Source organism: Microcaecilia unicolor, chromosome 8 (genome assembly GCF_901765095.1).
Source record: "Microcaecilia unicolor chromosome 8, aMicUni1.1, whole genome shotgun sequence".
NCBI classification, from domain to species: Eukaryota; Metazoa; Chordata; class Amphibia; order Gymnophiona; family Siphonopidae; genus Microcaecilia; species Microcaecilia unicolor.
The window spans coordinates 26,008,289-26,020,930 of record NC_044038.1 but is presented as its reverse complement, the minus strand read 5'-3'; the positions used below and the strand labels follow the sequence as shown (position 1 = coordinate 26,020,930).

Sequence of the window (12,642 nt, the reverse complement as noted above, 5' to 3'; positions counted from 1 at the left end):
AGTGTTCAGACCTGGTGGATCTTCCCTAACAACCTGCAGGTCTCTCCTTTTGCCACTAGATGTCGGTAGCAATACAGGCAGGATACCCACATAGGACCTGTAGTCCCTGTCATGAAATTGCAGGGGATGCGGGAATATGGACGCATGAAAAGATCATTAGAGGTAAAATGCAATGTGAAAGTAATGCTGATGATTTTAGGGTCAAATCTGTGACTGTTAGAGACTACTTTGCATTAGAGTTTTACAAGAGGAAATGACCTAGAGAAGTGACTTGTGTGGTTACACCCAGAACCTGTATTTATTTGTTTGTGGTTGTTGGTTTTTTTTTTTTTTTCCTCTAATGGTGGCTCATATCCCAGTCTTTGGGACTAGCCAGGGTTCCAGGATATCCCGATTTTAAACATGCATGAGTTCCTGCAGACGCTATCTCCACTGCTTCTAAAGGTGTAACTGAAGTGTGTGTTTTCCAGGGCAGGTAGTAACCTCTGCAAGTTCAAATATGAGACATTTTAATACTGCTGACTCCTCACATAACAATGACATGACTTTTGATGGCCACTTGAGAAATATCTGCTGCAACTGTGTTTTGAATGTATTACTTGGAATTCCTCGTTTCTGCATGTCAGAGCTGTAATTTTGTGTTAATCAGCCACTATTTGGCTGAGATCATTTTTATGCTTTCAAAACAGGAAACAAGGAATCATGGAATAGACAAATTCTAGCAAGCACTACCTGCACGAGTGAATGTAAAGCCAAACTCTCTTCCAGATCAGAATAAGGGAGTCTTTTTTATCACTTTCGTTTCAGTGTAAACATACACTCGAGTTTAGAGCTGACACAAAGGACTTTGTGTCATCCTTAAGACATTTTCATCATGCTAGGGTTATTCTTCCCCCCCCCCCTTTTTTTTGGCTATTTTTTAATTCTTTCTGAAAAAGCTACAAACTCTAGCTTTTTGTGTATTGGGACTGGCTCCCGGCAGTACGTGCAGGAGATGGAGCTGGTCCAGGGATGTAATTGTTCAGGCCTCACATGCCACAAAACAGGCCAGGTTTTCAGGATATCCCTAACGAATTTGCACGAGACAGATTTGCATGGGTAGTACCTCTATCTCTCATGCATATTCATTATCCTACCCTCTTGAGAAATATCTTCAAATAGTTACAATATACATTCACTTTCCCCAGTAACTTATAATTAAAGGTAATCAATAGAAATCAAACAAAACATGGAAAAGAAAATAAGTTGATACCTTTTTTTTATTGGACATAACTTAATACATTTCTTGATTTAGCTTTCGAAGGTTGCCCTTCTTCGTCAGATCGGAAGTAAGCAAATGTGGAAGATGACCGTATATATAAGTGAAACATCCAAGCATTTCATTGACAGTCTAACAGGGTTGGGGGTGGGTAGGTGAGGGAAGAGGGAGATAAACAGAGAAATACAACTTTATGGTTTTATAATGGGCTAGAAAACCCAGGTCTTTAAGTCTTGTCTGTTGGGTGTCAAAATATTCAACCATTCTGACTTCAAAGGTCTTACATTCCTGTATTGTTTTAAAGTTACCTTTCAGGATTCTTACTATGAAATCACTACAGTGTTCTGGTCTGGTAAAGTGCTGCCCCACAGGGGTAGGAACCCGGCTGGTGCCAGCATTCTTCATGTTATGTCTACGTAAATTAAATCTTGTCTTAAGCATCTGGCCTGTTTCTCCAATATAGCATCCTTCGTTACATTTTTTTTACACTGAATGATATATACCACGTTGGAAGATGAGCATGTGAAAGATTCCTTTTATGTTGAATATTTTTCCTTTGTGAATGACTGTGGAGTCCTGTGAAATGTTTTGGCATAGCTTGCAGCTGGGTACCACACCTCTCTACTTAAACTTTTAACAAATCTTTATTTATTTTCTTCATAGTCTTCATATAAAAATATGAAGAAAATAAATAAAGATTTGTTAAAAGTTTAAGGAATTAATGATAAGTTACTGGGGAAAGTGAATGCGTATTCATTAGGGATAATCCTGGAAACGTGGCCTGAACTCCTGCATCCCTACTGCAGTCTCTGCAGTGACAAACCTCTCTCCTCCTCTGGCATGCCCTCTTTTTTTTCTAAATGTCATGTGGAAACGAAAACGGTAACAGAATTCAAACATGTGTGGGATAAACATAAAGGAATCCTGCTCAGAAGGAATGGATCCTAAGGAGCTTAGACGAGATTGGGTGGCAAAGCCGGTGGCGGGAGACGGAGATGGTGCTGGGCAGACTTATACGGTCTGTGCCTGGAAAAGGACAGGTACAAATCAAGGTAAAGTATACACAAAAAGTAGCACGTGTGAGTTTATCTTGTTGGGCAGACTGGATGGACCGTGCAGGTCTTTTTCTGCCGTCATCTACTATGTTACTATGTAACGATGTGTGCCAGACTTTTAATGCGTGCAGGCAAAGAGGGGCGTGGTTATAGGCGTGGAAATGGGCATTTCGTGGGCATTCTGAAATTTACATATGTAATTATAGAATATGGCCCAGTTTGTCTAAATGTACGTGCTGGGATTTTCACTGTGTTTTCGTTGGTGTGAATAGATGCGCATAGTTTTAGGCATTGAGATTTATCAACTAAGGGTATTCTGTAATTGGCGTCTAAATCCAGGCGTCAGTTATGGAATATGCTTCGTCGGCACTGATTTTAAGGCACCAATTGTAGAATCTCCTCGGTATTGACCATTCTCTTTAATAATGAGAAGTATGCAGCAGAGACAAATGGTCTTTGATATGGAAGGAAAGCACGTCAAAACTAATACCCCAAGAATGGAGATTAATGGAGGCTTTAGCATATGTAAATGTCTGGGGATGGCTAAGAATGTCACTGTTCAGATGTTCGCCCTTTACTTTTATTATATAGATTATTTTTTTCAAATATCCTTTAGTTCATTTTGTAGCTTCAGTAATTTGGGTGCATGCTGTCTGCATCACTACGGTTTGCAGAAGCTGGTAAGTGCATTGCATTGGTTTATTTCTCAATTGTCTTCATCTAGAGTTGAATGTGAGACTCGCCATGACCTGGATTGGCCAATACAACAGTTCTTATATATGGAGGAAATGCTAGTTTGGACTTGCTAAAATTAAGTCCAGCCTATAATGATGCAGTGACAGAAAGAAAGCCAGTCTTCCTGTGTCCTCTTCCTGTGGTATGCACAGTCTCATTCTTTCAGTATTTAGGTCACACAAGCCTAGATGTTTAGTATGTAAATATCATGAACTGAGGACAAAACTCATTAACTTTGTCAGGCTCTAACCTCCTTTGCCAGGGTATGTAAAAGTTACAAGAGCTGCAGTCCAGGTTTGTGTCTCGCTGTGTGTGTGTGAAAAAAGATCCGTTCTTAAGTTGGGCTGGAACAGTTGAATTTTGTTTTGTTTGAACAGGAAGTGAAAAACTTTTTCTGACACTTTCCCTCATTTGGAAAGAAGGGGGATCACATGTTCAGTTACAGCACCGAGGATGATGTAGTCTTTTAGGAAAATAAGGACCTCATCTACCATCGTACTGCAGCACCCTTGAAACCGACACTCTTTGACTCTCTCACCCAGTGGCGTAGCTACGTGGGGCCACGGGGGCCTGGGCCCCTCCAAATTTCCTGTGGGCCCCTGGCTTTGCTGGCAGGGGTCCCCAACCACACCAGCTAAAGCGTTGTCCAGCGCCGGTCTCTGGCGCCACCACTGCATTGCCTGCCCTGCTCTGTCCTGTCTTCCCCCTCAAGTCCGGCACGCTCCTTTTAGTGAAACTGAGCATGCTCAATTTCACTAAAAGGAGCAGGCAGGACATAAGGGGAAGACAGAGCAGGGCAGGCAACGCTTCAGCTGGCGGGGGTTGGGGACCTCTGCCAGACAAGCTATTTGCTGCGGTAGTGGGTGGGGAGTGGTGGGGGGGGGGGGGGCGGTGGCAGGATGACAGACTAAAATGTGCCCCCCACACCTTGGGCTCTGGCCCCCTCCCACCTCAAGGTCTGGTTACGCCCCTGCTCTCACCTGTGTATAAAATGACCATGTGACTGACTGACAGGTTCAGAAAGAGCAGCTGTTCCTCGTGTTCTCCACCGACACCGCCCTTCCCTGTTCGTGCTCCAGGTTTCTCCTTTCTTTCCTTGTGGCTGCAATTACCAGTTCCAGGGTCATTAACAATTGAATTGAGTTCCAGGTTGATAGTGTTGGTAGAAAACTATAGTGTTCTCTATTTTTCAGGGCTATTCTGTATTCTAAGGTGTGTGTGTATAATCACGTTTAAGTGTCCTTTTTCTGTCTTGTAGCAGTAACTATGCATTACTTATTCAGAACATCGACTTTTGAAAATTCAGGGTCTTTTTAAAAGCACAGACTCGTAACTGAACTCTCGGAGGCTCCCCAGTTGGTGTGCGTCTTCTACCAGCTCCCCTGCTCTCTGTACCAAGGCTGTCTTCACTAGCCCTTTATCTCCTTCCCTTTTTGTCTTTGCAGTCCCACTAGTCGGTCATCATCCCCCCCTCCCCCTACACTTATCTCCATTATTACTCTCTCCCTCCTCACCTGTTGGTTCTGGCCTCCACTGCTGCTTCTGATCAGTGTCACTGCTGGCTTCACCTCCGCACCCATACCTCATTCTGGCCTGTACAGTTACCTCCTGTACTGTCCCACTACTGCTGTTTCTTCTGCCCCCCCCCTCCCCCCGATTCTCCTGTGTATTCAGCTCACATGGCTTATAGCAGCATGCAAGGACTTTGGATATACGAGGGACCTCCAGGGGGCTGCAGACCAGAGGCAATCACTGGGTTAATCTGGCTATGTTAAAATGTATTAATTGGTTCTCTGTGCAAAGGCTACGAAAAGCTGTTTTACAAAAAAAAAAAACCCCACAACAAAACATAACTAATGCCAAAAACACACACTAAAAATAACTAGTGCATACAATTTTATGAGCAACTGAAAGCTTTATCAAAGCAGATCAAAGGTTATGGTATAATATTCCACGTATATACAGTATCCAAGTAGTTTCTAGGAGCTAAAAGCTGAACAAAGGAAAAAAAAATAGAGAAGGAAAGATAATTAACCCTTTAATCGATATGATCTTGAGGTTCCCCCACATCAGAGGCTCCCTAGGGCAAAGGAAGTTTGCCAAACAGGGGGAGAATAGATGAGTACAGTGCACTCCATTTAAGTGCACCTCAGATAAGTGCATGCTCTGTTTAACTGCATGCTGTACTTTGGTCCCGTTTTTGGCACCATCTGTTTCTATGGGGACAAACTTCGGTTTAGCACACCACTGATAAGTGCAAGATTCGCTTATATGCATGGTTCAAGACTGCTTCTCTGCAGGAAAGACGCCGCATAAGCGCGCGCATGGAATATGGAAGCTGATTGGCGCATGACAACCAACGAGATTTCAAATTTACTATCTCTTTAACTGCCACAGGCAGAATAAGCGAAAGAATGTTGTTAGAGCATACACCGGGGTCGTTGTCGTCACGGCGGAACTGTAAGACTTTAACACTGGCTGAACAAATAGAAGTTCTTAAAAAAATTAGAAAACAAAGTCAAGCATCTATTGCTATAGAATATGGTGTCAATCCCAGTCAAATTTCACGTGTCTTGAAGCAGAAAGACCAGCTTCTGGAAGACTAGCAAAACAATACAAATCCACAACGGAAACGAAAACGGGCGGGAAAAGCTGAGGAGATAGAAGATGCTCTTCTTCGGTGGTTTTCTCAAGTCAGGAGCAGACAGTTTCCTGTCAGTGGTCCACTGCTTATGGAGAAAGCTAACCAGCTAGCTGAAAGTCTTGGACTAATTGAATTCAAAGCCACTGTTGGATGTTTGAGTCACAACGGTTAAGTGCACGCTCTGGTTAACTGCATGCATTTCTTTTGCTCCCAGACCCTTGTACTTAAGCGGATTGCACTGTACTCAATGTTCATGCAGACAACATGCCTGGCAAACCTAACCAGATCAGAAAGCAAGTAACATAGTAACATAGTAGATGACAGCAGAAAAAGACCTGCACGGTCCATCCAGTCTGCCCAGCACTATCCCCACCTCCCAACCACCAGCCCCGCCTCCCACCACCGGCTCTGGTACAGACCGTATAAGTCTGTCCAGCACTATCCCCACCTCCCAACCACCAGCCCCGCCTCCCACCACCGGCTCTGGCACAGACCGTATAAGTCTGCCCAGCACTATCCCCACCTCCCAACCACCAGCTCCTCCTCCCAACCACCGGCTCTGGCACAGACCGTATAAGTAAACTAGGTTTTCAGGTTAGCTTTACATTTTTTGTGAAAGATTCCAGATACAGGTCAGGGGGCAGCTTATTCCAGAAGTGAGGAACCAAGAAAATGTCTTTGGGTTTTCTTTTATAGCAAGAGTCCTTTTTTCATCTTTTTGTAAGTTTTATATTGTATATCCTTTGATAGATGCTGTTTGCAGAGCATGGGTGGTTTGATATAGAAGATCCTGTTGAAAGGATTGCAAGGTCCCACACTGCTTTTTAAGAATGGAGGGAAACAGCTAGGCTGGGAGGGACTGAGCCATGAAAAGCCTTGTAAATAAAATTATGAACTTTTAGTCTTTTTGAGGCAAAGGAAGCAGAATTTTTTAAAGCAATGACAGAACAGTATTTTTGGGTTTAGTCCCTGAAATCATTTGCAACTGCTGTCAAGGAAGTCCTTTTTCAAAAGTTAAAAAAAAAAATGCTTGAATCAGGAGCTGTAGGTCCATCTTATCCAGGTATTTCCCAATCGATCATACAGAACTGTTTCTGTTCTCCATGACCCAAGGGCCAACACCTGGACCTGTTCCTCCAGGAGGTCATAGATTAGGCAGGCCCAGTAGTCTCTGGTTTGATTTTGAGAGAGCTGGATATGCTGCAAAGCCAGTGATGTCTGCCCCTGGCTGAAGAATGTTGTCGTGATCAACCAGGGTGAAGGCAAGGGCTGGAAAGGAGCCCTATCGAATGGATCCCAGACTCGGGGGGACCATTTACTTGTAGCAACCAGAGGAGTGGGGGCATCATTTTTTATATATGTTAAAGATGAGGAAGAAATACTTGGTTGGAAGGCTCAAGGTACCAGGGAGGGAAAGATCTGGAACCTGGGGTGCAAACTAAATCAATTAAAAAAAAATCTTTTGCTGAAAAACATTCTTTAATGTTTGCTTTAAAATGAAGAACTTAAACTCTGGCATAGGTCCTCCAGTACATGTTCTTGCTTGAAATCAAATCCTTGGGTAAAGTACACAAACATTAAAAGCTATGCAAACACCTTTCAGGCTTTTGACCTTTTGCAGCCCTGAGATTTTTCTTGTAAAGCAGTGACGGATGCATGTGCTCTCTCTCCTCGCTGCAGAGTATGCTAGAGGTCTAAAACGGACATTGTACTGGTCATGGCACAGCATAGACCAGTTTGATCTCCATGCATTCTGCCCATCCATATAGAGGATGTGTCGTCAGCAAAGTGTGCCTAAGAATGCTTGAAAGCGAGTTGGTGACTCGGTCATTTAAGAATTTAGATGGCTGGTGGGGTGAGGATTGCTTGGCATCTTGCCTGCCTATTGGCAAGGTAGTGGATTTCATGCATCACTTACACAGGCAGGAGTCAGCTCTCTTGACGTATGTGGATACTGGTGGCCAAGACCAAAACCTGTTTTTTGTTGTTTTTTTTTGTTTGCTCCATTTGAAGGTGGGGTTTTTTCCTTTTCCTTTTTCTTTTTTTTTTTTTTAATTATAATTTGCAAATCCAGATTTTAAAGGGTTATATTCCTAAATGCTGCTGCTTCTGCACAGGGTCATAGAAAACACCCAATTTTTGGTGGGCCTGGGCCCAAGATGGGTGGGCAGAAGCCCTGTCCTACAAGTGATTTGGTCTCCCCCTCTCTTGCCTGCATGCCGTATGGTCTCTCAAACATCCCCCATCTTCTGCATACCTTTTTAATAGCAGATTTTCACCAGCAGGGAGCAGCCACTAATACACACTGCTCATGTTGGCCCTACAGCTTTCCCACTGATGTAACTTCCTGTTTCCGCATAGGCGGGAATACGTCAGAGGGAAGGCTGTGGGACCAGTGCGAGCAGTATGTATCGGTCACTACTTAATGCAGGCGAAGATCTACTATTTACAAGGTATGCAGGAGGGACAGTTGGTGGGGCTTGGGAATCTCTGCCAGCCACATCATAGGTGTGCTGCTACTGGGTGGGTGGGCCTGGGCCTGGGCCCACCCTTGGCTACGCCACTGGTTCTGCATATGGATGCTAGAATGTAAATACATGGATGATGATGCAGAGAAGAGAGCTTTAGCTTTGTTAGGATGTGAGGAAAGGGGAGCCTGTTCTGATGGGTTATGCATAAGGCCTTCACACGGCCATCTGTCTCCCTCTTTCTCTGTTTTGCCTGTCAGTCCCCACCACCCTCCCTGTATGCCTGCAAAAGTAGCCTCCATAGACTGCAGCAGTTCAGTGATCCTCCTATGCTGCCTTCTTCCTGCCCCACAGCACGCTCTCTGGTCTGTCCCACCCCCTCTGACTCAACTTCCAGAATATCCATGAATAGAAATTCCAAAGGTGATATTTGCGTGTAGCCCACTTCACCTAATATTCCGCCAGTGACGTTATGCTCATATTAGCCCTCTCCTCAAGTCACTTCACTGGCTTCCTATCTGTTTCCGCATACAGTTCAAACTCCTCTTATTGACCTGTAAGTGCATTCACTCTGCAGCTCCTCAGTACCTCTCCACTCTCATCTCTCCCTACATTCCTCCCCGGGAACTCCGTTCACTGGGTAAATCTCTCTCATCTGCACCCTTCTCCTCCACTGCTAACTCCAGACTCCGTTCCTTTTGTCTTGCTGCACCATATGCCTGGAATAGAATTCCTGAGCCGGTACATCAAGCTCCATCTCTGGCCGTCTTCAAATCTAAGCTAAAAGCCCACCTTTTTGATGCTGCTTTTAACTCCTAACCCTTTTTCACTTGTTCAGAACCCTTATTTTATCATCCTCACTTTAATATTCCCTTATCTCTTGTTTGTCCTGTTTCTGTCCTAATTAGATTGTAAGCTCTGTCGAGCAGGGACTGTCTCTTCATGTTCAAGTGTACAGCGCTGCGTACATCTAGTAGCGCTAAAGAAATGATTAGTAGTAGTAGTAGTAGCACAGTAATTGGGGAGGGGGTGGGGCTAGGATGAAAAAATAAGGTTAATAAAACTGGCAGTGCAATAATAGTTGGATTTACTCCAACAAGGACGTAAGAAAAGCTTTACTGAGTCGGCCAGTCCAGCAGTACCTGGTAGATCCCAAAGATCCTTTCTCATAACTCACTTCCAGGGACGTGGTGGTGAACGTTTTCTTTTAGACAGTCATCCAAACCTTTTTTTTTTTTTTTTTAAGCCTTCTGTAGGCGTCTTGACCACATCCTTGGGCAACAGACTTTACAAAATGCAATATGTGAAATGTAATTTCTATAATAGTTTTCATGCTGGTGGTGGTTAGTTTCATGGAATGTTTTTCTTGTTTTTAATATTTGAAAGGTTATACTGTTCCACCCCATTCATGATATTTAATTAACTTATATTATATCCCTTCTCATTCATATATTTTGCTACCTCACCTGTTCAGCCTTCCCTCATAAGGGAGGTATGCATCCTTTTTATTGCCAGTCTCTGAATCTTTACTAATTGCACTATATTGCTTTCAGAACTGTCCAAAATACTCAAGGTGTGGGGCACACCATGGAACTATACAGAGGCATGATGAGATTCTTGGGGTTTTTTTACCCCTTTTTTTCGGCCAAATATCCCTAAGCATTTTTTTTTTTGACACCCACAGTACGGTTGGCTGAAAATTCAACATTGTCCATATCTATGCCAAGATCTATTTAGGGTGGTGACTCCTAACTCGGAACCCAGCATTTTGTATCTGTAGTTGGTGTTTACCCCTCTATGGGGCTCATTTTTGAAAGAGAAAAACTTCCAAAAAGTGTCATAAAGCTTTCTTCTCAAAATGTCCAAATCAGTATTTTCGAAACCTTTTTTTGCAGACATTTATCTATGCAATTCATCTACAGTGCTTCCAAATCACAAAGGGGCTTGTTGGGGGCATTTCAAAGGTGGGATTAGGGCGTGCCTAACACTTGAACGTTTTACATCTATAATGGAACAAAACACAAACGTCCAGGACTAAACCAAGATGTTTTTGGTCTTCATGTTCAGTTGTAAAGCGCTGTGTACGACTGGTAGCGCTATAGAAGTGATTTATAGCAGTAGTAGATCTGTTTTCAGAATGAATAAGGCACAAAAAGGTGCCCTAAATGATCAGATGACCACTTGAGAGAATCAGATCTGCAGTTTGGGATCTGCTAGATACATGTGATTTGAACAGCCACTGTTGGGAAAACAGGATCCTGGGCTCGACAGAGCTTGATGTCTGACTAAACATGGTTTTTATGTTCTTATGTCCATGGATGCATCACTGTAAGCTGAGCTGGGGTTCTTCACCTCTTTTTGGTTCCTTTACTCCTTTAAATGATCACTGAAACCTTCGGTACCCTCTTCTAAACCATGTGTCCGTTAGTGACTACTGAAAGCTACATGTCGCTGTGAATGAGTGTTTAACTTCTAACTTGCCACTAAAATTACAGCAGTACGGTTATACTGTCAGACGACAACGCATAAATTGTACGTAATGTTGTTTTCAAATAGTAGATGACGGCAGAAAAAGACCTGCACGGTCCATCTAGTCTGCCCAAGATAAACTCATATGTGTATACCTTACCTTGATTTGTACCTGTCTTTTCCAGGGCACAGACTGTATGTCTGTCCAGCAGTATTTCCCGCCTCCCAACCACCAGTCCTGCCTCCCATCACCAGCTCTGGCACAGACCACGTATAAGTCTGCCCTCCCCTATCCTAGCCTCTCAACTACCAACCCCTCTTCCCCCTGCCACCCAATTTCAGCTAAGCTTCTGTGGATCCATTCCTTCACAGAAGCTTAGCTGAAATTGGGTGGCGGGGGGAAGAGGGGTTGGTGGTTGAGAGGCTATGTATAAATGATACATGTTAGACCCTGTTCTGCATCCCTTGGTTAAGATTGCCTGATGTAGGCAATTTAGACTGTAAGGTGGTGGGGAAAGGCCCTGCTTAAGTGGCTTGTATAAGGTCTTAAGGTAAGTGGGGGAGATGGGATTCTAGTGTAACAGCTTTCTCCTTGGTATTTCTAAGTACTTTTAGCTTTGATTTGAACTCTTTTTCTTGTGATTTTTTTTTTTTTTAAATTGCAGTCAAATACGCAAAGCACTATATAGAACCATTAATTTTAGGTTTTGTTTAGCTGCATTGTTTGTTAAATTGTACTGGAATATGTAATGGCTCTTACTGAGAGTTTTCAACTAGTTAACTGGATTTCCTTCTCTTTCTCTCTCTCCCCCCCCCCCCCCCCCACCCCACCAGAGTCGGGGTTTTGGAGGATTCTTTCACCTGCCTTGGAGTTTGCTGCGCCATTCTCTTCTTTCCGATTGGAATCCTCCTGTGTTTTGCACTAAAACAGCGACAGTGCCCTAACTGTGGAGCAACATTTGGTTAAATGGATCAATAAATGAGGGCCCGTTGGCCATCCAGTTTTACTCTGTTTTACTGTAAACGTCAGATCCAGTCTACGGTTTTGTGTTTTTTAAAAATATCTTAACATCTTGTTTTCAACTGGAGAGTGATGAATGAAAGAATGTGTGCGTTTTTGCATGAGAGGAAATTCTGTGTTATGAGCATGCCATTTGTGAAAGGCCAAAGTGGCAACTAGCTTCGGTGGCTAACGGTGCCTTTGAAACTGAGGAGTAAAACTATCAACTATATATATATATCTTTACAGTTTCTGAGAATTGTAAGCAATCCTGATTTTTAAAAGGAACCATTGAACCACTTTTGATTTTACTACTGCAGCTTCTTCATTGTACCTTCAACTTTTATGACCTTTAAATTGCTCTTTTCTAGTTCAAAGGCCTATTAAGTGAACTGTACTGATTTTTTTTAAGTTGATTTACCAAGTTCAGTTGTGTGTACAGACGTCATGTCATTTTACTTTGCTGCATGGAATATAAATAAAACAGTTTTTATTAAACACTAGCTCTGCCTTTGCTCGTGTGTGATTGCCTGGTACATTTGAACCTGTAAATAAAATTGCCAAATATCAAATAGTCCTGTGGTTGACTGCATGCCACTTATATAAGTGAGCGATTTTTACAATATCAATGTCTCTGGTAACATCTGATCGCAAATAACACAAACCAGGACTAATAGCCACCAACTCAATAAAAGTAGGGCACCCTAGTAGGAAACTTTTATAGATCTGTGTCAAATAGCCGATTTAAAATCAACATCACGGTTGGAGTGGAGGAGTGGCCTAGTGGTTAGGGTGGTGAACTTTGGTCCTGAGGAACTGAGTTCAATTCCCACCTCCGGCACAGGCAGCTCCTTGTGACTCTGGGCAAGTCACTTAATCCTCCGTTGCCCCATGTAAGCCGCATTGAGCCTGCCATGAGTGGGAAAGCGCAGGGTACAAATGAAACAAAAATAAAATAGATACTATTGGAGATTCTACATGGAATGTTGCTATTCCACTAGCAACATTCCATG

At 43.2% G+C, this 12,642-nt stretch overlaps 1 protein-coding gene across 1 annotated transcript in view; it reads left to right on the top strand.

Moving 5' to 3' along the window:
• Positions 1 to 12,132, top strand: part of BRI3 (brain protein I3) — a 37,642-nt gene extending 25,510 nt beyond the window's left edge. Inside the window, exon 3 of the mRNA XM_030211968.1 lies at positions 11,464 to 12,132. Coding sequence (XP_030067828.1) covers positions 11,464 to 11,596 — 133 coding nt within the window. The 3' untranslated portion in view covers positions 11,597 to 12,132. The remainder of the gene's footprint in view (positions 1 to 11,463) is intronic.
• The last annotated feature ends 510 nt before the right edge of the window (positions 12,133 to 12,642 follow it).